The following is a 27100-nucleotide window of genomic DNA, read 5'->3' as shown; positions in this document are numbered from 1 at the left end:
ACATTGTAATAGGCATTTCCCAGATTCTAAATTCAATTAAAGCATTTAACATTTCTAATGTTTAGCTTGAAAAACAGTGCTATTTTCAATATTCATGTGAGTAAAAAAAAAGTCTTGTCTGTATGTCGGATGGTTTATTTAAGCATGTTCCCCAGAAGACCAGTTACTGGTTCAAAGAACATGAGTATTAAAAACAATTAGAACCTTTTCTGATTATAAAAAATGACACACACTGTTGATTCAGATCCGGAAAAATATATAGAAAAGGATAATGGAGAAGAAAATTACCTTAATTATGTAATCCAGAAATAAAACAATTTTCTTTCTACTCTTTCACTTCGCCGTGCAAATGAATACATATATTGTTCCAAACTTGGGAAAGTTCTCTAACCTTTGTGAGCCTCAACATCCTCATCTATCAAATGAGGAGAGCAGCAGTAAATGAAATCATTCCAGTGACAAGCTTTACAAAGTATCCAATACATAAGTAAGCCTTCAAATATTAACTATTATTCCACTGACAATTGCTTATTTATCATCTATTTTTCTATAATCTTCTTTTCTTGATTTTTAAAGGTTGTTTTAATAGTAGGGCTATAACACCTATGTCTACCATATGTTGCAATTTTCTCCCAGTTTGTCATTTGCCTTTCTGTTTTCTCTTCACGGTTCTTTAAAATTTTATGCAAACTTAAAAAAATTAACTACGAAATATTTTCTTTGCTCATTTATTCTAGTACTTCTATATCAAAAAACTCTTCTAATTCCAGATACAGTCATCAAGGAAGTTCTTTCTGAAGGTAGAACACTAAAGCACAGACCGGAAAGAAAGAAGTCAGCTATACATACATCTGGGGGCAAAATCATTGTAGATAAAGCCATTAACTATTCCTTTTAATATTAAACTTATTTCTATTTAACTATGCCAAGAACTTCCTGAACATAGCTGAAGAGTGGTAATATTAGTTTTCTTTTTCTGTACTATTTCATAAGATGATCTGGGTATTCTCCATATTTACATTATGCAACAATTTATATTTAAAATTTACTTTAAAAAACTGTAAGGATGAACTTCTTGAACACTTCCTCCGGTAATGGTCTATGTAAGCTTTATGCCTTATTTAAAGCAATTTTGTTTGCAATTTTCTATAATTTAGTCCATTTTATTTGGAGATGCTAAATGTATTTATAATATAGAAATCTAAGAAATCTCTGAGTAGATCCTCTGAGCCAAAATTCCTCTTGTATTTGTTCTTGCCCAAAGACCATCTCTAGGAATTATATATTCAGTACAAGGTTTTTCTTTTTTCTAATTCATTTGGTTGTACTGTTTCTTGAAATATCTTTTCCCGACATTTGACTTGAATGATTAGTATATTTACTTTCTCATTTAATAATAAAAGCATTCAGCTTATAGACTTGATATTTGATCTCAGCTGTCATGTCTCCTAAGTCTAATTCGTGATGCTCATTTAAACTTTTTCTTTTTTGATGAAATACTTTTTTCTAAATGTCTGCTATTTGGGGTAGTTACTTTGGGAGGAAAGGAACAGTTATTTTTAGAGTTCCATTACATTATGCTACAAAATGTACCCTAAATAGAATGTGCTTAAAATTTGTAGTCTTATTGTAGCTGAGTAGCAATTTGACCCTTTGAAATTATGACCAATTTTTGTGACATATTCTATAAATACCTAAGAAAGTACTGGTAATGCAACTTATTAGGTGATAATTCCTTATGTTTTTGACTAATAACCTGTCATTGAAAAATGGTTCCTCAAAACAATGTTTCTATCTCTATTATTACAATAAGTTTACAAATTTTGGTTCTGTATTTTATTGCATCAAGTTTATTAAGTTTTGTACCTATAGTATGGAATACATCTTTTATCAAAATGAATTTATCTTTGCACTTTTAGTGCCTTTGCCTTGAGGTTAGTTAGCTTTCGCATTAACACTTGTTACTGGTGATTTCTTCTATTTAATGTTTACATGATATTTTTGTTAATTCTTTATTTCACTTTATTTTTTTAAGATTATATTTATGTATTTGACAGAGAGACACAGCGAGAGAGGGAACACAAGCAGGGGGAGTGGGAGAGGGAGAAGCAGGCTTCCCGTGGAGCAGGGAGCCTGATGAGGGGCTCAATTCCAGGACCCTGGGATCATGACCTGAGCCGAAGGCAGATGCTTAATGACTGAGCCACCCAGGTGCCCCTCTTCATTTCACTTTATATTTTGTTTAGGAGATTCCTTGTAAAGAACATAAAGGAGTGTCATAAACACAACCTTTACATAAGAGATTCCTGATCATGTGGCACTGTGCATGTCATTTAAATTCCCATAGTTTCTCTTGTTAATTACTTCATCTAACTTTTTTATACTTTCTGACATATATTAAGGACCCAACAAATGACAAATGACAAAATTTTTGTATGTCCTGGGACTAGATCTTTTAAATATAAGTCTTTGCTTTCTAGTGAAAAAATTTCATGTATTTACATGTTATTCAAGATCTTATTTTTAATCACCTTATTTTATAACATGTACATACTCATTTTTTCATCTTATGCTCTGATTTTTTGCTGGTATCTAGTATCAAATACTGTAATGCAAAACACTGTAGGAATAATTACTTAGAAGACACTATGCTTTTAATTGTTAATAGTAGACAATTTTTGTGGTGATAGTCTAGTTTAAAATTGCTTTTTCTCTGCAACCAATCCCATGATATGCAAGAAACGTTTCTCAAAGCTCTCTTCTATCTGATCTTTACTATGGCCAGCTGACTAAGGAGGGAATTTCCCTCTCCTACGAGTTGTAGAGTCTGAGCATGTTAAAAAATGCAAACTGAAGTCTCGGTGCAAGGAACTCAAGGTTGCTGAATGTCACAGAATTATCCTTGATTTTGTTTTGGCTGTTTCCAATCTTTGAATCTGTGATTTCTCCCAATTTTCTGCCAGTACATTCCTGTTTTGCTTAAAGTGGTCAGGGCTGGTTGCTACTGCTTACAACCAAAAGTATTTTATACATTTCAATAATCTTGAATGATCTCATTTAATTTTTTAAATAGTTTAATATTTGAGGTTTTTTTTTTTTTTTTTTAAAGATTTTATTTACTTGACAGAGAGAGACACAGCGAGAGAGGGAACACAAGCAGGGGGAGTGGGAGAGGGAGAAGCAGGCTTCCCGCTGAGCAGGGAGCCCAATGCGGGGCTCGATCCCAGGACCCCGGGATCATGACCTAAGCCAAAGGGAGATGCTTAATGACTGAACCACCCAGGTGCCCCAATATTTGAGGTTTTTGAAAAAGATCTGAGAGAGAGAGACTGTGCATGCACTGGGGGAGGGTCAGAGGGAAAGAATCCCAAGCGGACTCCCTGCTGCGTACAGAGCCCAATTTAGGGGTTCAATCTTAGGACCCTAAGATCATGACCTGAGCAGATATCAAGAGTTGGATGCTCCACCAACTGAGCCACCCAGGTGCCCCTAATGAATGAGTTCTTAATGCTGAATCATTAGTCTGCATGTATAGAGTATTTTTGAAGATATTTACCAGGAAGGATATGTAACTGTTTTATTTTTGAAATCCTTGCATTATTTCTTAACATTACATATTTGATAACCCAACAAGGGCACAAAAATCTTTTATTAAATGTTTTCTTCCCAAAGATCTATAGATAATACTGCTATACTAACATTCAGATGCCCAGGGAAATTGCAAATTGTCAGTATGACAGCTGTGCATTTTTAAAGTTCCACAGGTAATTCTTTTTGGCTTGGGAACCACTGCCATAAACTGTAGTGCTAGACTGATATGGGTTGAGGCTTTTTATGTTGATTCACTAGCCCTAAGTGAATTGTTTTTTCTGATTTTTTAAATAATCAGTTTGTTTAGATGTTCACTTATGGTCTACAGAGATTTTTGTATGCATTCACTGCCATCATAAGCAGAAGTATGAGCCTTTATATCATATACAATTTTAATTTTCTGTATATTATGATGTTTTGACATCTTAAAACCTTTCTGGCTGGGTAAAGGCTGCCCCTTATGGGGCTAGCCAATCAGACAGCATGCAAACTAACCAATCCAGAGCCAAACGTCTTCTATCTGGCTTGTGCACCCCAAGAAGCAGTATTCCTTTGTCTTAAACATCATCCTTTGCCTAGAGCCCATACCTATAAGCCCAAAGCCCATGAAATTATTCAAGCTAGTCAATCCTAAGATGTTTGCCTGTCATGCCTTGCCTTTCCTATGGAAACCTCAATAAAGGCTATGGCCTAAGCACTCTCCTTGCTCTTATCTTCTGCCTCCTCACCACATTTGTTTTTTTTCCATGTGGCCCTGAGTGGTGTGGTATGCCTCCTGTCTCTAAGACCTGTAAGTATACTACACTTTGTTTTTCTGAGCCTCTCTCCTGGGTCTCCTCTTACAGCTGCAACTGACTGACCATATCATAAAAGAACACAAAACAACCTTCTTCCAACATCTTTCCCAACTATTACTTTAAATATTGCTGGTGGCTGAAGTAATAATCCCAAGCCGAACACAATCCAAGTTCCTTAAACAGTAGAATAAAGAAATAAACTACAGTATATTTATACGATGGAATATTATCCTGCCATGAAAACGAACTATATACACAGTGTTGCATGAACAAAGTCAGATACACAAAAAAGTATGCATTGCATGATTCCATTTACATAAGGTATGAAAACAGACATGCTGTTTTAAGTCAAGGAAGTTATGCTTTCAAGAGGGGATTGGGCAGGGACTGGAAGAGTGCATGAGAGACTTTCTGCAGGGTCGATCATGTTCTATTCCTTAATACAGGGGCAGTGCTTATTTTGTGAAAATCTACCAAGCTCTTTATGTACTGTACTCTTTTCTCTATGTATATTATACTTTAATAAAAGTTAAGAAAATATGATATACAGATACAAGAGAATATTATTCAGCCTAAAAAGAAAGGAAATTCTGACATATGCCATTATGCCCAGTGAAATAAGCCAGTCACAAAAGGACAAATACTGTATGATTCTACTTTTAAGAGGTGCTTAGAGTAGTCAAAAAATTTTTTAAAGTTAACAATGACAACAAACTACTTTCTTGCTACAAAAGTAGATACCCAAGTATATTAGAACTATATAAAAGTAAGAGCAAACAGACTCTTAAGTTATAGCCTGTAGGGGACCTACTGTAACGTATATGCACTTCAGAGCATAGATGGAGAGGCAATTATATTGGCTGCCTAGAAACAAGGGGACAGGCCTGCAGAAGGGAAAATGGGGGAACGAGGTCATGTCATGCACTCTAAAATTAAAGTTTAGTTGTAATCTAGATAGTTACAATTTTAATATAAAAAGAATATGATGATGTGATGAAATACTAATCTATTCAATAAGGACAGTTTTTTTATTTCAAGATAAGAAGAATGAAAAAGAAGGAAAACCTACCTTCTATATAATTCAAAACTACCTGATATAAGAAAGTTGAAAGTACTGGACAAAAACATTGTATTCATATTTTTACTGGTTAATTTTTCATGTTAGAGTATCAATACACAAGCCCCAGACAAAGGCCTGAAATCAAATGAGAAATTGTTATTTAATTAGTTATTCAACCTACCTATTTGTTCCCCTAAGACCAGGCACTGTTTTGGTATTGGAGCTCCAAATACCATTCCCCGAAGTTTATCCATTGGAGGAGCTTTATTCTGAAGGCCCCCAAACTTTCCGTTACTTCGAATGCGATCTCCATCTCTGGTGAGCAGTGTAGGACAGTGTGTAATTTTAACAACCTATTGTAAGCAAATGAATATTGATTAGTGAGCCTATAAAATGTATCTCAGTTGTTCTAAGAAAGGGGAAATCACTTAAGGGTTCTGAGATTAGAAATGACATGATCATGCTAGTATTTTCACAAAATAAGCTAGTGAAATATAAGATGAACTGGGGTAAAAACCCAGAGGCAGCGAGATGAATTAGGTTACTTAAGTGTCAGCCTAAACTGGAATAGTGACGATGCAAAAGGAAACAGTCAAACTGATGGCTTAATTGATAAGAGGAAGGAAGAGAGAAGCCGGAGAGCTCCGTGCTCTGAAAACCACAGCAGTATCAACGCAGCATCACTATCTCAGTTTCCTTCTATTAGATACAAGTTTTCCAGATGACCAAAGGAAAGCAAAAAGAGAATACGAGGCTGAAGAATACAGATGGAAAAGCACAGGGCTGAATCTTTAGAGGATAATACTATAATTTCAACTATGGGAAGAAAAAGAGCTAGTAATGTCAGATTTGGGAGGACTAGAATTATGTAGTAAAGCCTAAGTCATGGAATGGGAAGTAGGAAGGGTTAGTGAAGAATTAGACGCTTCAGAAAAGTTAGAGAATAAAAGAAAGACACTGGATTTACTATTTCATGATCTTTAAGAACGGTCTTTCAAAAAAAGTCTAGGAAACAGACAAAAATAAAATGTAAAATGAGAGAAGTGGAATTCAAGTAAGATCTTTTCACTACTCAAAATGTTAACACACACCACACTGAAAGTTGGGAGAGCTAGGGAGAAAGGTCTTCTTGTACTAATCTATTCTGGGACAGCATATCTCAAAGGAAATGTAGTAAGTATTAAAAAGCTTAACGTTTTGCATGGCCCAGCAATTCACTTCTAAGAATTTATTCTGAAGAAAAATCACAGATGTGAACAATGTGCACTAAAACACTGTTTTAATAAAAGCTATGAATGTTGCAAGTCTCAACAAGTTACATAAATTAGGATACATCCACACAATGAAATAGAACACATACATTAAATGATTGAAAAACATAATTTAATATGTAAAAATACCTAATCAATCTAATATTGGGGTTAGTCTCTGAATTTTAAAAAATATTAAATTTTATTTTTAAAAATGAAAAAGTAACAGTAGTAAATGAAAAAATGTAATAAAATCATGACTAGTATTTATTCTTTTAATATAATTTCAGAGGTACTTTTACAAATGGTTTCCCATTGAAGTGGATACTTTTTAAAAAATTTAAATGCAGGGGGTCCTGGCTAGCTCAGTCAGTAAAGCATGGGACTCCTGATCTCGCAGTTCTAAGTTTGAGCCCCATGTTGGGTATAGAGATTACTTAAAAATAAAAAAAATCTTAAAAAGAAAATTTAAATGCAGTAAGATGCCTATTTGAAGAAAATCTGTGGTGAACTCTTTGGTGAAATCAATCTTTTTGTTTTACTATAATTTTGTTTTACTACAAACAATCACATCTTTACTTTTTTAGTTTTGGTTTGGATTTACATGTTTTCTAAAAGTGAACATTAAAAATACAAACTGGAGTCATTTATCCATTTATCAAGACTCAGGCAATGTTTTTAAGGATTTAATACCATCTTAAATAACATACATACTCAAATTAATTTACAGACTTGTCCATTCTCTTGTTAACAGACTGACAATATGAGTTACACGCCTCCAATAAAAAGGAGAGTTTGGCTCCCTTCTACAACAATTCTGCGAATATTACTTTAATGGACAGTTTCAACTCTCAAAAGTATCCTTCAATCTTATGGTTCTAACCTTCTAAGCACTCAATTAGGACAAAAAAGGTAATAGCTTTTGCAAATTCAGTGAGTGAGCAAAAGTTCTTCAGCTCTAGGAATACCTATTCAGAAGTGCTGTGGGGACTAAGGGGAGTAAAATAAACTGAGGAGTTGACAGGTTGAAGCAGTATAAACATGAAGTATTTAGGAAGAGAAAACACTAACAAACACTACCAAAACCAATGTTACAAGGGGATACCATGAAAGCCTTTTCTCAGAAAAGCTTTAGAAAAGTACTTAACTGGTAGAATTACAAGACTTGATTCTAAACTTAGGAAGCAAAGCAATCAGTATTTGCTACACGAATTATGAGGAACAAATACTGTACCAGCCTTTTGTCACATATTACTCTATTACATTCTTATTTATTTTTAAAAGAGATTTATTCATTTATTTTAGAGACAGAGAGTGCGAGAGTGAGCGAGGGCGGGGAGGAACCGAGGGAGAGAATCCTCAAGCAGACTCCATGCTGACTGTGGAGCCCGACGTGGGGCTCGATCCCATGAGCCCTGAGATCATGACCTGAGCTGAAATCAAGAGCTGGCAACTTAACTGCCTAAGCCATCCAGGTGCCCCTACATTTCTTTTTTAAAGCTATGGATTGGTGTCTTTTCATCAATTCTAAAAAGTTTTCACCTATTAGATTCTTCAGATACTGCCTTATGATCCTTTTCTCCCTCCACTCTGGCACTTTGATTAGACTTTTATTTTGTATTTGAGATTTTCACATTGTCCTTCAGGACTCTTAACCACCTCCTTTTCTTACTTTCCCTCTCTCTGGGCTGCAGTCTGGACAATTGTTCTGATCTACCTTCCAATTCACGAATTCTCTCTTAAGCTGTTTAACCTTCCCAGAGAGCATCTTATTTTTTTTTTTAATGTATATTTTCTAGTTTTAGAAGCTCTATTTATCTTTTCAAGTAAACTTGCTCTTTTCTAATTTTCAACACTTTTCTTGAATTATATAAACATACTTAAAAATACTTGCTCTTATGTTCAATATGGAAATTATTTTAAGTCTAAGATAAAGGTGAATTCTTCCAGAGATAATCTGTGTTTCCTCCAATCAGGTATCTAAGGACACTACCAGTCTAGCACCATGTGAAACCAAATGTTTACCTTGAAATTTTTCAGACCATCCAAGTACTGTGAATGTAGGTTGCAAACAAAGGCCAATTTACTGATACTAATGAATGCTCTAGGAAAAGAGTTTGATTTTTTTTTTCCTTTTCTACCTAGTGCCAACATTCAAGAGAGGTAATTTTCTTGCAGTCTCCAGAGGCACTTGGGAGTTGAAATGGAAATGGCAGGTTTTTTGTTCAACTTACACTAAAGTTTAGCCCTTTAGGGGATCCAGTTTATTGGGAAAGGGATCTTTTATCAGATTCCCCACTCTGGTTAAAGCCCTGGGTTTTATCTCCTACCTTCTGAGCCCTCAAAGAAATGAAAACTGATGATCAATTTCAATTAGTCTGATAACTGTTCTCTAAGCAAAACCTGGCTTTCGTGTTCTACTTACCTCTCTGAGTTCTACCATCACTTAGAAACCTTACCTTTTTGCCAGTTCAAATACTAAGATACATATCATAATGATATATAGCCAGAAACAGCCTTTTAGCTCATCTCTACATGAATTTCCTCTGCGTTGTCTAGTCCATCTCTGTATAACCCTCAGAGCCTAGTACTGTGCCTGATAGTGTGCTGGAGCCAGCATTTACTGGGTCATGAGAGCCAATTCTCCTGAACACCTCATTCAATGGCTGCACATAGGCACTGGAAATCAGCTGTGATGAGGACTTACACCATGGGCAAAAGCTACAAATCAAGGTCCCATCACCCCACTCACCAGAGAGCCAGTTGTTCAACATGAAACAGCATCCACTGTGTCTCAGTCAAGTGTCCAAATATTGACTGAACTAAGTAGAATCTTCTAGTTGTTATCCAATTTGTTACTTCTATCCTCACTAGTAAGTTTTTCATCTTCTCCTAATAGATTCCATGTTGTCATGACACTTAATGGGGATGGTTTCTACTCCATAATTCAGGACATATAAATATGCCAATCACTACCAGAATACAGTAGCTTCTCCATCGACAACTGTTTTCTGGTATAGTATATTACAGCCATTATTAGGTTCCCATGGAAACATTCATGAAGATGCCAAATACTATTCCTCAATTAGTTGTATAATTTTCAATAATCTCACTAATTAAGCTCTCCTAAATCAGGGCACATTTATTTCTTCTTAAGTGGCTCCAAAGAAAAACTTCTCTGACAGTTCTAGTTCCACCATAAGTTGGTGTGATTTGATACAGATCCATTATTTGTTTTGAGCTTAAAGTTTCTCACTTGGAAAGTGAGAATATATTATCTCTAAGGTATCCATGATTCTAGAATACACTATTTATAGATACTGGCTCATATTTTAAACTGGCCTCTGTCTTCTCTTACATAACCGCAAACATTCTTACTCATTTTCAGTTACAGTAATTTGCAAGCCTATAATGTTTTTCAACATGTTTATCACCTGGTAATTCTAAGCTCCTAATACTATACTTATTAAATGTTATACTTGTTGTGTATTAAAGAATTCAAGACCCCTGGATCTCAGATACAAAGAGAACTTTCCTTTACTGAAATTTTACCATATTCCAGGCTCTCTGCTTAATGCTTTATATGTATTATTTTATTCAATCTCTAGAACAGCCCTCTAAAAGGCCCTCCTTCAGAGATTTTTTTTATAAGTAATACAGAAGTGATAACCCTAAGTATATCCAACAGTATACAACATATTCTTCCAGTTTGTTTAAAGTACATAAAAACTCATATATTTTTAAATTAAAAATTTTATAGGTGACACACAATGTTACATTAGTTTCTGGTATACAACATAGTGATTCCACATCTCTATAGGTTATACTATGCTCACCACAAGTGTAGCTACTATCCGTCACCATATATCGCTATCATAGTATAATTGACTATATTTCCTACGCTGTGTCTTTTATTCCCATGATTTATTCATTCCACAACTGCAAGTGTGTATCTCCCACTCTTTTTCACCCATTTTGCCCATCCCCTCCCCACCATAAGCTTATGTTTTTTTAAAAGGCATCAGCTTATACATAATTTTGCAACTTTTCAACAAAATGTATTTTGTACACCTTCCTCGTTAGGACACGGAAATTTATTATACTCTTTTTAACAGCAACATATACTCTACTGTATAAATTACTATAATGGAGTTGTCCAATCCTAAATGATGGACATTTAAGACTGTTTCCAAAGTTACCAATTATAAATTCTTTTAATACTCTGATATTCTTAAAACATATCTTCACACACTTGTGGCAGTGTGTCTGTCACATAAATTATTTCAATACATGGTGATGGTATAGAGATGGCTGCAAATTCTTTGCTCCTTCTCCCATGGGGAAGAGAGAGTCTATTCCCACCTCTCCACGTATTCCTCGGATCTGGAGTGGCCAGACTGACCTATGAAATGTACTTTCCGCGGCTGGGACTTGAGAGACCTGCAGCTTCTGTCTTAACTGCTTGGAACACCCCTTCTTAAAACCCAGATGCCATCTGAAAAAGCCTGAGCAGTTACAAGTAGAGACTCACATGGAGAGATCCAAGTCTGCCAGCTTACAGCTCCAACTTAGTGCCTAGCCAGCAGCCATTATCAACTGTCAGTATGAGTGGGAGATAAAGAGTAGGAACTGATTTCAAGGAAATTAATAATAATAAAGGAAATAAGGAAATAAAAATAATTTTGAGGAAATATTTCTAATCCGGATGTGTGGGGTGATTTTCATCTCCAGCCTGTTCAGTAACCACAATGCTCTTGAAAAAGAAATGGAGAGCCTCAGAACTAAGATAAAACCCACTGCACAGCCAGTAAAATGATCCTAAGAGTCAAAATGAAGTCAAGGATGTCTCTTTGTTAAGACCTCAGATTTAAGGCACTGCTTCCTAGATTCTCTTAGGCATTATTCACAGCACCCTGGGGAGAGGATGTGTGTGAGAAGAGTAACCTCAGAAGACAGTGCCAGATGAGCCTCTGGCCAGACGCGGCTGAATTCCCAACAAGTAACCAGTATCAACCACCAGCTGTGTGAGTGAGGCACTTTGGAGCTCTCACCATCCCAAGTGTAACCAGCCAACACTGCAACTAGCTAACATTACTTGGAGACACCCACAGAGACCTGAGAACTAGTATGTTGTTATTGTTTAATGCCAGTAACTTTTGCAGTGTTTGCCAGGTAGCAATGGATAACTGAAACATTTATATTGCAAACTGCCCTTCAAAGGTGTTACGGGTTGAATTTTGTCCCTCAAAATTCCTATGTTGAAGTCCTAACCCCTCAGTTCCTCCGAATATGACCTTACTTAAAGATAGTGTCTTTACAGAAGTAATCAAGTTAAAATGAGGTCATAACGTTAGGCCCTAACCTAACGAGTGGTATCTTTGTAAGAAGGGGACACAAACAGGCATAGATGTGAACAGACACAGGGAGAAGATGACCATCCACAAACCAAGGAGAGAGGCCTGGGATAAATCCTTGCCTCACAGCCCTCGTAAAGAATCAACCCTGCCCACACCTTGAATTTGGATTTCAAGCCTCTGGAACTGTGAGGCCATCAATTTCTATTGTTTAAGCTACTTAGTCTCTGGCACTTTGTCACAGCAGCCCTAACAACTAATAAATAAGAGTTACACCAAATTACATTTCCACAACATTATCTGAGAATACTTTTTCCAATACCATTGTCAAGAGTAGATACTGGCCTTGAGTTTTAGACAATTTCAAATCCCAAAAACATGTCTCATTTGAATTTCTTGGCCCATACATTCACATATTGTGCCCAATTTTATATTGCTTATCAATTTGTAGGATTTAAATTGGTTTGACAAGGTTAGCCATCTGAATATTATCATAAAATTATTTCTAATAGGGCTTTTAAACTTTAAAAATATGTTAAACTTTAAAAATACACATTAAAATTAGAGCTACAAATTAAAAAAAATTCAAATACATACCTCTTTTCTATAATGATTGGCAGCATCCAAATTATCCAAAATAATGGTGTCTCCTAACAGCATACCAAATACTAAAAAATTCAATAAATTTTAAAAATTATGACATCTTCTTTGGTCATATTAAAATATTAACACATTACAAAATTTTCTTAGAAAGAATGGTAACGTTAGAATTTTATTTCAACACTTTAACAAGAATAAAGAGATTAAAATATCAATAAAACTATAACTTATAAAATAAATAAGAACATAAATTTCCATAACCAGTAATTTGTATATCTGGATCATAAGTGTAGCATCTGAATTAAAAAGCCACCATAATTTCCTTTACCTGTTTCACAATGTTCTACATTATCTGGAAATGTTAACAAATCTCGGGCAAAGACTGGATCTCCAATGGGTTTAAAATACAATCTTCCATTTCGGTAATGAGGTAGAGGTCTGAATGAAAAGAAATTTAAAAAATATATTAAAACAAGTATGTATTTTTAATTAAAAAAACAATATAAAAAACATATGTATATATTGCTTATCATTATTGCGATCATTTAAATCAATTCCCCATCCATAAGTGACACTACTAAATTTCCTTAGAAATGAGAATATTTACTATATAAGAATACCTACTTAGTTTTATCTGTTCTACTAAAATCAATATAAAATAATTGCTGTTGAGTCTGACAAGGGAAAAAGCAGCCTCTAAAGCTGGCCCTAAATGGGGATGCCAATAAAATGACTATCTCATGTGGAGAGTGACCTTAGCATGGACAGGGGAAGAGGCAAGGCCCAAGACAGAGATCCATGTGAGGGAGGTAGATCAGGTACTCTGGCTCTGTGTCCCTTCCCACAGAGTACAGAATGACAACTGAAGCCAGAGACAACAATGGGATTCAAGAGGTGGAGGCTGACTAGTGTGTCAGGACCTCTCCCTTCCACGTGGCAGAGCTTTTTGCACATCTTCTTGAAAGTAGGAGTGCTGGAGGGTAGGGGTGGGTCTAGGAGCTAGGTAACTCAATCCCAGTAAGAGCCACAATACCAGGAACAGAGAGGATAACTAGTTTCCAGTGCAAACATTAGCACTAAATACCAAATCCATACTTTCCCTAAATCAAAGATTTTTAACTTGGTTTTAATGGATTCTGCTGATAAAAGAAGCCCTCCTAAAGGGAAAAATTCTTCACACCAAAAGTATTACCCTTAATGAACACAGGAATTATGATCTGACTGGTTTCCCCATGTTGTTTAAAATGGGTACTGAGCAGTAGCAGAGTGGGAGATTTTAGAAGCAGACAGATTCGAGTTCAAATTCTGGTTGTTTCCTCAAACTATTTTTAGATTACAAATGAAATACATGTTAGTTTAATAACACAGTAGACTCTTTAATATATTAGAGTTCTTATTCTCCTTAAGTCCTTATTCCTACCCAACTGTAAAGCTCTATTTAGGAATCTGAGAAAATTATCAATACTGTTCTACATTTTATCTTTTTTGTTTTGTTACCATTTCCTTTCAGTCTTTTAAGGTCAAAATCAGACTAAACATAAAATATTTCTAAATTTAGATAAAAAATGCCTGATTGGTTTGCATGGTTATTCCCTAAAAACGTTTTAAAAAGTAAATGAGGAATTAAAGAAACCAGATTTATATTAAAATAATAAAACATTCTAACTAGATAGTCTCTTACATTTCAACTTCGCTACTGGCAGTTACAACAGAGACTTTCTCTACCTAAATAATGACCGCTTATCTTCACAGGACATAAACAGGACAAAACACGTGCATCTATACACTTACTCCAAATAAAAGAGTTTCATATTTCATCAATAATATTGACATCCTTTCTATTGTAAAAGCCAAAAATTTGCTTTGGGTTTGTATGTGCCTGTGTAACTTATATACAAATAACATTTACTTGGCAAATTAAACACGGCCAGCATATATGAGTAAATACACTGCAATACCCACCTTAATGAAGTATACACATTTGTAACGAAAATAAAAATAATCTAGATAATTGGAGTCACTGCTCAGTTTGTTTTTGGCATCTTTTATAGAAACCATTTTAAAATTAAGCACTTCGTTAACAGAAGACATACAAATGGCTACCAGACACAGGAAAAAATGCTCAACATCGCTCGGCATCAGGGAAATACAAATCAAAACCACAATGAGATACCACCTTACAACAGTTAGAATGGCAAAAATTAACAAAACAGGAAACAACAAATGTCGGCGAGGATGTGGAGAAAGGGGAACCCTCTTACACTGTTGGTGGGAATGCAAGTTGGTACAGCCACTCTGGAAAACAGTATGGAGGTTCCTCAAGATGTTGAAAATAGAATTACCCTATGACCCAGCAATTGTACTACTGGGTATTTATCCCAAAGATACAGATGTAGTGAAAAGAAGGGGCACATGTCCCCCAGTGTTCGTAGCAGCAATGTCCACAATAGCCAAACTGTGGAAGGAGCCGAGATGCCCTTCAACAGATGAATGGATAAAGAAGATGTGGTATATATATACAATGGAATATCAGCCATCAGAAAGGATGAATACACACCATTTGCATTGACATGGATGGAACTGGAGGGAATTATGCCAAGTGAAATCAGTCAAGCAGAGAAAGACAATTATCATATGGTTTCACTCATACGTGGAACATAAGCAACAGAATGAAAGGGAGGGAAAACTGAATGGGAAGAAATCAGAGAGGGAGACAAACCATGAGAGACTCTGGACTCTGGGAAACAAACTGAGGGTTACAGAAGGGGGGTGGTGGGGGGACGGGGTAACCAGGTGATGGGTATTAAGAAGGGCACGTGTTGTGATGAGCACTGGGTGTTATACGCAACTAACGAATCACTGAACACTACATCAAAAACTAATGACGTACTATATAGTGGCTAACTGAATGTAATAAAAAATAAATTTTTTAAAAAAAGAAAAAGATATTTCAGAAAAAGTCATTACTCCCACTTTTTTTTCTAACCTTTTCCAATCTGGAAGAGTCTTCTTATAAATAGAATCCAGGGGCAACACCTGCTGACGACCTTGAGTTTCATCATAGATACGACGTGCAGCATCAGTGGTCAGGGTGACAACACAATCCATGTCACTTGCCAGATGCCAAGAAATAACCATTGCAGCTCTATCATCTTCAATTTGTGCCAGGTGTGCAATCTATAAGCCATTTTTAAAAATCAAGTAAAAAACTTTTAAATGTATAAAAATTTGCTATTATTTTAAAAGCCCACATCTAAACAGCAAAACCTTTTCTGAAATACTCACATGAATTAACAAAAAATTCTCAAGCTACAAAAACTTACTGGTTTGAATATTAAATATCTATTCTGCTATTAAATTTTGGAAAAACTCATCTACAAATTAAACTCCTATTAATTTTGGAAATGAGCAAGTAAAAATACTTAGAATGTTATCAGCTAATTGATGATGTACATTTTTCACAGTTGATAGCTCTACTATTGAGATATGTCTTAATTGATAAAATAATCATAAAATACATTTAAATAATATACACATACAATAGATGAAGATTAAGATTCAATTAAAAATAGTTACATATCATACCTTTCTAAGTAGATATCTTACTCCAATATTATAGTATTTCTTTCAAAAACAAATCCAAACACCACAAATAAGAATCATTTCTTCTGCTTATAAGAACACACTGGAACTTAGGGTAAGTAGCCCCTCTCCTATTTACAAATACTTTAGTCACAAGCATTCTTGCTCAAAGTCTAACAAGATTGAAATTTTGAGGCCAATTTCAAAAGCTCATTCACTACACTGGTATAGTCACATCTATCCTTTACTCTTTTTTTTTTTTTCTCATCAAACTTTTGTTTTAATGGGTCTCAAAATTCTGTGACAGATTGTTGGTCAAGTTGTTTCCATTAAAAAGTACTGATTTTAAAAACTATTAACTTAAAACTGCCACACACACACAAAAACAAATGGTCCACAAAACATTCTCCTTTCCTCCTGAACTGTCTATCCTTTATTCTTAACTGACCAGGCTGCAAAAACCAGCCCTAGCGATGAAAATGAGTCACTGTTGGAAACATCACAATGTCTACTCTTGTATTCCAATGCTCTGTTAGTGGAATAAAGATAAGAAGAGAGACAAGCAAAGAAACTACTACATGTAAATGAAGATGAAAAACATGTTCCAGGGGCGCCTGGGTGGCTCAGTTGGTTAAGCGACTGCCTTCGGCTCAGGTCATGATCCTGGAGTCCCAGGATCGAGTCCCGCATCGGGCTTCCTGCTCGGCAGGGAGTCTGCTTCTCCCTCTGACCATCCCCCCTCTCCTCTCTCTCTCTCTCATTCTCTCTCTCAAATAAATAAATAAAATCTTAAAAAAAAAAAAAAGAAAGAAAAACATGTTCCAGCAAACAGAGGAAGTATTAGAAGAGGCAAATCAAAGTGAGTGATCTCATTCTACGTGTGACCACAAGTGCTAAGACAGGGATCCCTTTTGTGGTTGTTCACAAGTACTCTAATCTTATAAATGGGGTAATTTAAAAAAAAATATATGTATTTTGAGAGAGAGAAAGAGCACATGGGGGGAGGGGGTGGAAGGAAAGAGAGAATCCCAAGCAGACTTTCCACTGAGCCCAACATGGGCTCTATGTCACAACCCCCAGATCAAGACCTGAGCTGAAATCAAGAGTCGGATGCTTAACCAACTGAGCCATCCAGGCGGCCCATGGGGTAATTATATCTAAGTAAAGCTATGAGTGGAAGGCTCAACATTACACTTTCTCCTTAAACTTTCAGGTGATACAAAGTATATATACAATATTTTCTTTTCCGAAAGGAGACATGAGCTCAATATTTTTACTTGTGTACCGTATACAATGTTCTGTTCATTCAAGCTGTAACTACTTTTTCAGCTTTTTTGAGCCTACCCTAGCCATTTTTCATGGATGTTATGAATTTTTCCTCAGGGATAGGAGATGAATAGCACTTAAACGAAAGAAATACAGATGGAATTTCAAGGTATTTGGAATTAAGGAGGGCAAGACTAAAACATCCAAGTTAACTGAGGTATTCACAATTATAAAAATAAACACAAAACACATTATAAAGTCTAGGTGAAAATCTCCTCTTGTCCCTTCTACATTCCACAATTATTTATTCTAGTTAGAATAAATACCAGGAAGAATTTTTTTAAAGACGTATCAATGAAGATTAAGCATGATTTGAAGGGAGTGGAAAACTTTCTCTTGATGGTTAGGAGAGGGCTCATATTCTGAGAGGACAGAGGAGAGCCTACATAAAATGAGACTTCAAAGGTTTCTCCCAGATTTTTTAGGTATGAGAAATATTAAAATGGAAGATTTTAAAATATATTTCTTCTGCTAAAATTTATTTTATGCTTTGGTAAAATCTTACCTATTAAGAATTTTGTATCAAATAACCATTGAATGTGGAATGTCAGTACCTAAAAGCAGGCTAACTATAGTTATCTATATGCTTAAATCATAGCACTGCTTCTTCTATAAAGACAGCTTCTTTCTGTAAATTCTTTAAATTGGTTCTGAGGAATAACAATTGTAAAAATTATAAATCAGAATCTTGTTTTCCAACTTATAAATTTACACCTTAATTTTTCAATTTTCATATTCGGGGTTTAAATAATAATGCAACATGGTTTCACTATTAAACATGGTTACACACTTTTGGAGTAACCATTACCCTCTATTTTCACTGTGTAGTTGGCTTGTGATGTTAGGAAACCACTTATAAAGAAACTACAGTGGACTTTGGAGTCAGGGAAACCTTGGTTTACGTCTAAGTTCTGCCCCTTACTAACTATATATTGACAATTAAGTTCTCTGAATTTCAATATCCTCATGCAAAAACTAGAAACACTATAAAAAACTCATACAGTGGTTGTAAAAGTAGTATGTACACAGGCATAAAGAACAGTGATTTAACAATCAGATTTTGGAATCAGACTGCCTGGGCTTGAGTCTGTGCTCTGCCATTTACCCGCTTGATATGTAACCTTGAACAAGTTTTTTTAAATCTTTCTGTACCTCAGTTTCAGTTTCCTCAATTTTAAAACAGAGGTAAAAGCAGAAAGGGGAGATGCATATTAAATGGAAAAGTTTAGCAAGTAAAACACATATACATATAATACCACAAATCTTAATATCATCAAAAACTGAAGGTGCTGAGGACACCTATAAGAAACACTTTCTAGGGTGGCTCAGTTGGTTAAGAGTTTGCCTTCAGCTCAGGTCATGATCCTAGGACTCTGGGATCAAGCCCCGCATTGGGCTCCCTGATCAGCGGGGAGCCTGCTTCTCCCTCTCCCCCTCCCTCTGCTCGTGCTTGCTATCTCTATGTCAAGTAGGTAAATAAAATCTTTAAAAAAAAAAAAAAAAATAGAGGGGTGCCCGGGTGGCTCAGCCCTTAAGCGTCTGCCTTTGGCTCAGGTCATGATCCCTGGATCCTGGGATCGAGCCCCGCATCAGGCTCCCTGCTCTGCGGGAAGCCTGCTTCTCCCTCTCCCACTCCCCCTGCTTGTGTTCCCTCTCTCGCTGTGTCTTTGTCAAATAAATAAAGTCTTTAAAAAATAAAGAAACACTTTCTATAAAATAGAATGTTCAAGACTGAATAATCATAAGATAAAAATGAAAATACATTTCATTTGACAAAAGGGAAGACCAAAGAGGCAAAGAATTAAAGAAGAAAGAATGGCACTCTTTTGGCAGTAAATATGCATGAAGTTTTTTGTTTATTGTTGTTTTTTCTTAAGTTCTAGGAGCTTAAATCCCAGAATTCACTTTCTAACAATATTAGACTCAACAAAATTCTAAACTTTTTCTTTTGTTGTCTCACTGAAGTTTGAGTCACATGGAAAGGTCTTGGCTACCTATTAAGTCATATAACATGAAAGCATCTATAAGCAGATAACAAGCCTTGGACTGAAACACGCTAATTTCTGCGACAGCCCTCAACAGTAAATAAGAATTACGGAATTATGCATTTCAGTTTTAAATTCTGCCAAATCCCTATTATGGTAACGAGAACAAGTAATTTATGGGAAAAAATGAAAAAGTACAAAGAAACTGACACTATTATTATAATGTCACTTTAACACATTTTAGACAAAACAACATAATAAAATGTACTGCCTCTTAATAGGCTTAAACACAAACCTTTCCCAAAACATCTCCACTGCCTTTAGTATAGTTTGGAAGAGTACATGATCTTCTAGGTTTTTTCCTCAGTTCTTCCTGTTCTGATAACTTTCTTTTCAAAAGTGCTTCAATATGTGGCATCTGTAATTTGTAAAGAAAAATTAACTACAAGGCCAATTACTCCTGTACTAGACAGCCATAATGATAGCAGAGAAAAATCAACAATTTGGACAACTCAAGAACATAAAGTTATTAAACAGGCATTACGTTATAGTAATGTAAAGCTTTCACCTCACTGACTTTACCTTGATAGTTAGGAAATACACAACCCACAATAGGACTTCTCTTTGCAACTGAGCTATACACATAAAAAAACATAAGTTTAAAAAAAATATTGTCACTTTCTCTCATTTTCTTTGCCACCACATATACTGGTTATAACTTATGAAGCCCCTTCAATATAGTTCTCCAACTGACATATTATAAATTTCACTTACATTGGGGTCATTACATTAGAAACACAAACTGTAATTTCTTTGAAAAAAGTATTCTATCGGGGGCGGAGAAAGATGGCGGAGGAATAGGAGACCTGGATTTCGTCTGGTCCCAGGAATTCAGCTGGATAGGGATCAAACCATTCTGAACACCTACAAACTCAACAGGAGATCGAAGAAAAGAACAGCAACAACTCTCTGAACAGAAAAGCGACCTCTTTCTGGAAGGTAGGATGTGCGGAGAAGTGAATCCGAGGCGATATTCGGGAGGATAGACAGCGGTGGAGGGGGCCTCTGTCGGCCACTTCTGGCAAGTGATAGAGCAGCGGAGCACAAAATCAGAACTTTTAGAAGTCGGCTCCACTGAGGGACATCACTCCAGTGGCTAAGCGGAGGGTAGAACCCTCGAGGGACAGTGTGGTCTCAGGAACCTCAGGGTCACAGGAAGACCGGGGGTGCCTGAGTGCGGCAGAGCTCCCAGGTGTCAGAGAGGGAAAGCCGGCTGCAGAGACGGAGCCCAGGCGCGGGTCTCAGCTCGGGGTTGCCATAAACCGTGACCCGCGGCACAGTCAGGCCACTGCTCCTCCAGCAGGGACCCAACAAGCAGCAGATCCAGGGAGACTCTCCTTCCTCCCCTGGGAGGAGTGGCGTGGGAGCGCACCGCAGGGATCTGCTGGGTGTGGAGACTCCACACCGAGTCGGGTGCCAGAGATAGAAATGCTCGGTCACAGGCCAGGTGAGCACGGAGTGCGGCCAGAGACTGGGGAGACAGGAGTGACTGACTGCTTTTCTCTGGCGGCTCACTGAGGAACGGGGCCCCGAGTTCTCCTCTCCTCCGGGGTGGAGATTGGGAGGCCGCCATTCTCACTCTCGTCCTCCAAAGCTGTACGGAAAGCTTACAGGGAACAAAAGTTCCCGAGAGCAAACCCGAGCACATTACTTAGCCCGGACCAGCAAGGGTGGGGCAATTATGCCTCCAGCAAAGACCTTTGGGAACCACGGCAACAGGCCCCTCCCCCAGAAGATCAGCAAGAACAGCCAGCCAAGACCAAGTTTACCCATCAATGACAACAGCAGAACTCCAGCGCTAAGGGAATACTGCACATAGAATCCATGGCTTTTTTACCATGATTCTTCAGTCTTTCAAAGTTAATTTTTTTTTTGAATTTTTCTTTTTCTCTTTTTCAACCAACATCTTATCAATCCTTTTAAAAAATATTTTCATTTTTCATTTTTAGAGTCATATTCTATCCCTTCAGAGTAGTTACCCTTATTTTTGGCATATATATATAAGTTGTTCTCTCTTTAAAATTTTGAGATACACTTTCTTCTAACAGATCAAAATATAACCTAAATCTCTAGTGTGTGGCTTTGCTCTACTCTCCTGCCTGATCACATTTTTTTTTAATCCTCCTCTTTCTTTTTTCAAACAACTTATCAATTCCTTTTATAAAATTTTTTATAATTTTCACCTTTACAGTCATATTCCATCCCTTCATCATATCAACCCTTATTTTTGTACATATGTAAGTTTTTCTTTCTTTAAAATTTTGGGAGGCACTTTCTTCTAACAGACCAAAATACACCCCAAATCTAGTGTGTGGCACTGATCTATGCACCAGCCTGATCATATTTGATCATATTCTGGTTTTTTTTGTTTTGTTCTGTTTTTGCTTGTTTTTATCTTTATCTTTTTCTTCTTCTTTTTTTCTTTCTTTCCCTTTCTTTTCCCCTGGTTTCAGGTCTTTTCTGATTTGTTTAGAGTGTATTTTCTGGGGACGTTGTTACCCTGTTAGCATTTTGTTCTCTCATTAATCTATTCTCCTCTGCACAAAATGACAAGACGGAAAAAATCACCTCAACAAAAAGAACAAGAGGTAGTACCTACTGCCAGGGACCTACTGAATACGGACATTAGTACGATGTCAGATCTAGAGTTCAGAATCATCAATTTAAAGATACTGGATGGGCTTGAAAAAAGCAAGGAAGATATTAGAGAAACCCTTTCTGGAGAAATAAAAGAACTAAAATCTAACCAAGTTGAAATAAAAAAGGCTATTAATGAGGTGCAATCAAATATGGGGGCTCTAACTGCTGGGATAAATGAGGCAGAATAAAGAATCAGTGATATAGAAGACCAAATGATGGAAAATAAAGAAGCTGAGAAAAAGAGAGATAAACAACTACTGGATCACGAGGGCAGAATTCAAGAGATAAGCGATACCATAAGAAGAAACAACATTAGAATAATTGGGATCCCAGAAGAAGAAGAAAGAGAGAGAGGGGCAGAAGGTATATTGGAGCAAATTATAGCAGAGAACTTCCCTAATTTGGGGAAGGAAACAGGCATGAAAATCCAAGAGGCACAGAGAACCCCTCTCAAAATCAATAAAAATAGGTCAACACCCCGACATCTAATAGTAAAACTTACGAGTCTCATAGACAAAGAGAAAATCCTGAAAGCAGCTCGGGAGAAGAGATATGTAACCTACAAGGGTAGAAACATTAGATTGGCAACAGACCTATCCACAGAGACCTGGCAGGCCAGAAAGGACTGGCAGGATATATTCAGAGCACTAAATGAGAAAAATATGCAGCCAAGAATACTAGATCCAGCTAGGTTGTCACTGAAAATAGAAGGAGAGATAAAAAGCTTCCAGGACAAACAAAAACTAAAGGCATTTACAAACATGAAACCAGCCCTACAAGAAATATTGAAAGGGGTCCTCTAAGCAAAGAGAGAGCCTAAAAACAACATAGACCAGAAAGGAACACAGACAATATACAGTAACAGTCACCTTATAGGCAATACAACGGCACTAAATTCATATCTTTCAATAGTTACCCTGAATATACATGGGCTAAATGCCCCAATCAAAAGACACAGACTATCAGATTGGATTAAAAAACAGGACCCATCGATATGCTGTCTGCAAGAGACTCATTTTAGACCCAAAAACACCCCCAGATTGAAAGTGAGGGGGTGGAAAACCATTTACCATGCTAATGGACATCAAAAGAAAGCTGGAGTGGCAATCCTTATATCAGACAAATTAGATTTTAAACCAAAGACTGTAATAAGAGATGAGGAAGGACACTATATCTTACTAAAAGGGTCTATCCAACAAGAAGATCTAACAATAGTAAATACCTATGCCCCTAACATGGCAGCAGCCAATTAATAACAAAACCCAAGAAACACATTGACAACAATAAAATAATAGTGGGGGACTTTAACACCCCCCTCACTGAAATGGACAGATCATCTAAGCAAAAGATCAACAAGGAAATAAAGACTTTAAATGACACACTGGACCAAATGGACTTCACAGACATATTCAGAACATTCCATCCCAAAGTAACAGAATACACATTCTTCTTTAGTGCCCATGGAACATTCTCCAGAATAGATCACATCCTAGGTCACAAATCAGGTCTGAACTGGTACCAAAAGACTGGGATCATTCCCTGCCTATTTTCAGACCACAATGCGTTGAAACTAGAACTCAATCACAAGAGGAAAGTTGGAAAAAACTCAAATAAATGGAGGCTAAAGAGCATCCTACTAAAGAATGAATGGTCAACCAGGAAATTAAAGAAGAATTAAAAAAATACATGGAAACCAATGAAAATGAAAACACAACTGTTCAAAATCTTTGGGATGCAGCAAAGGCAAGGCAGTCCTAAGAGGAAAGTATATAGCAATACAAGCCTTTCTCAAGAAATAAGAAAGGTCTCAAATACACAACCTAACCCTACACCTAAAGGAGCTAGAGAAAAAACAGCAAATAAAGCCTAAACCCAGCAGGAGAAGAGAAATCATAAAGATCAGAGCAGAAATCCATGAAATAGAAACCAAAAGAACAGTAGAACAGATCAACGAAACTAGGAGCTGGTTCTTTGAAAGAATTAACAAGATTGATAAACCCCTAGCCAGACTTATCAAAAAGAACAGAGAAAGGACCCAAATCAACAAAATCATGAATGAAAGAGGAGAGATCACAACCAACACCAAAGAAATACAAACAATCATAAGAACATATTATGAGCAACTCTATGCCAGCAAATTAGATAACCTGGAAGAAATGGATGCATTCCTAGAGATGTATCAACTACCAAAACTGAACCAGGAAAAAATAGAAAACCTGAACAGACCTATAACCACTAAGGAAATTGAAGCAGTCATCAAAAATCTCCCAAAAAACAAAAGCCCAGGGCCAGATGGCTTCCAAGGGGAATTCTACCAAACATTTCAAGAAGAATTAATACCTATTCTTCTGAAACTGTTCCAAAAAATAGAAATGGAAGGAAAACTTCCAAACTCGTTTTATGAGGCCACCATTACCTTGATCCCCAAACCAGACAAAGACTCCATCAAAAAGGAGAATTACAGACCAATATCCTTGATGAACATGGGTGCAAAAATTCTCACCAAAATACTAGCCAGTAGGATCCAACAGTACATTAAAAAGATTATTCACCATGACCAAGTGGGATTTATCCCTGGGCTGCAAGGTTGGTTCAACATTTGGAAATCAATCAACGGGATACATTAATAAAAGAAAGAACAAGAATCATATGATCCTCTCAACAGATGCAGAAAAAGTATTTGACAAAGTACAACATCCTTTCTTGATCAAAAGTCTTCAGAGTATAGAGAGAGAGGGTACATACCTCAATATCATAAAAGCCACCTATGAAAAATCCACAGCGAATATCATTCTCAATGGGGAAAAACTGAGAGCTTTCCCCCTAAGGTCAGGAACATGGCAGAGATGTCCACTATCACCACTGCTATTCTAGATAGTACTAGAAGTCCTAGCCACAGCAATTAGACAACAAACAGAAATAAAAGGCATCCACATCGGCAAAGAAGCAGTCAAACTCTCAGGCTTTGCAGATGATATGATACTTTATGTGGAAAACCCAAAACTGCTAGAACTCATACAGGAATTCAGTAAAGGGGCAGGATATAAAATCAATGCACAGAAATCAGTGGCATTCCTATACACCAACAACAAGACAGAAGAAAGAGAAATTAAGGAGTCGATCCCATTTACAATTGCACCCAAAACCATATGATACCTAGGAATAAATCTAACCAAAGAGGCAAAGGATCTGTACTCAAAAAACTATAAAATACTCATGGAAGAAATTGAGGAAGACACAAAGAAATGGAAAAACGTTCCATGCTCATGGACTGGAAGAACAAATATTGTGAAGATGTCAAAGCTACCCAGAGCAATCTACACATTCAATGCAATCCCCATCAAAATACCATCCACTTTTTTCAAAGAAATGGAACAAATCATCCTAAAATTTGTATGGAACCAGAAAAGACCCCAAATAGCCAGAGGAGTGTTGGAAAAGAAAAGCAAAGCTGGTGGCATCACAATTCCGGACTTCCAGCTCTATTACAAAGCTGTCATCATCAAGACAGTATGGTACTGGCACAAAAACAGACACATAGATCAATGGAACAGAATAGAGAGCCCAGAAATGGACCCTTAACTCTATGGTCAACTCATCTTTGACAAAGCAGAAAAGAATGTCCAATGGAAAAAGTCTGTTCAACAAATGGTGTTGGGAAAATTATACAGCCACATGCAGAAGAATGAAACTGGACCATTTCCTTCCACCACACACAAAAATAGACTCAAAATGGATGAAAGACCTAAAGGTGAGACAGGAGTCCATCAAAATCCTAAAGGAGAACACAGGCAGCAACCTCTTCGACCTCAGCCTCAGCAACTTCTTCCTAGAAACATCGCCAAAGGCAAGGGAAGCAAGGGCAAAAATGAACTATTGGGACTTCATCAAGAGAAAAAGCTTTTGCAAAGCAAAGAAACAGTCAACAAAACCAAAAGACAACCAACAGAATGGGAGAAGATATTTGCAAATGACATATCAGATAAAGGGCTAGTATCCAAAATCTATAAAGAACTTATCAAACTCAACACCCAAAGAACAAATGATCCAATCAAGAAATGGGCAGAAGACATGAACAGACATTTTTCCAAAGAAGACATCCAAATGGCCAACAGACACATGAAAAAGTGCTCAACATCACTTGGCATCAGGGAAATCCAAATCAAAACCTCAATGAGATACCACCTCACACCAGTCAAAATGGCTAAAATTAACAAGTCAGGAAATGACAGATGTTGGCGGGGATGCGGAGAAAGGGGAACCCTCCTACACTGTTGGTGGGAATGCAAGCTGGTACAGCCACTCTGGAAAACAGTATGGAGGTTCCTCAAAAAGTTGAAAATAGAGCTACCATATGATCCAGCAATTGCACTACTGGTATTTACCCCAAAGGTACAAATGTAGGGATCCGAAGGCGTACATGCACCCCGATGCTTATAGCAGCAATGTCCACAATAGCCAAACTGTGGAAAGAGCCAAGATGTCCATCGACAGATGAATGGATAAAGAAGAAGTGGTATATATATACAATGGAATATTATGCAGCCATCAAAAGGAATGAGATTTTGCCATTTGCAACGACGTGGATGGAACTGGAGGGTGTTATGCTGAGTGAAATAAGTCAATCAGTGAAAATCATGTATCATATGACCTCACTGAGGAATTCTTAATCTCAGGAAACAAACTGAGGGTTGCTGGAGTGGGGGTGTGGGTGGGAGGGATGGGGTGGCTGGGTGATAGACATTGGGGAGGATATGTGCTATGGTGAGCGCTGTGAATTGTGCAAGACTGTTGAATCACAGATCTGTACCTCTGAAACAAATAATGCAATATATGGTAAGGCAAAAAAAAAAAA

General features: G+C 36.8%; 1 protein-coding gene across 1 annotated transcript in view; it reads right to left on the bottom strand.

Moving 5' to 3' along the window:
* The window catches only part of SMCHD1 (structural maintenance of chromosomes flexible hinge domain containing 1), a 145621-nt gene that overhangs the window by 16517 nt on the left and 102004 nt on the right, over nucleotides 1-27100 (bottom strand). Inside the window, exons 41-45 of the mRNA XM_021686043.1 lie at nucleotides 19841-19963; nucleotides 15639-15829; nucleotides 12981-13090; nucleotides 12650-12720; nucleotides 5630-5801 (exon numbers count right to left, since the gene is read on the bottom strand). Of these exons, the coding sequence (XP_021541718.1) occupies nucleotides 5630-5801; nucleotides 12650-12720; nucleotides 12981-13090; nucleotides 15639-15829; nucleotides 19841-19963 (667 nt within the window). The remainder of the gene's footprint in view (nucleotides 1-5629; nucleotides 5802-12649; nucleotides 12721-12980; nucleotides 13091-15638; nucleotides 15830-19840; nucleotides 19964-27100) is intronic.

The sequence above is a fragment of the Neomonachus schauinslandi genome, chromosome 14 (assembly GCF_002201575.2).
Source record: "Neomonachus schauinslandi chromosome 14, ASM220157v2, whole genome shotgun sequence".
Classification (NCBI taxonomy): Eukaryota; Metazoa; Chordata; class Mammalia; order Carnivora; family Phocidae; genus Neomonachus; species Neomonachus schauinslandi.
This window is presented reverse-complemented; position numbering and strand designations above follow the sequence as displayed.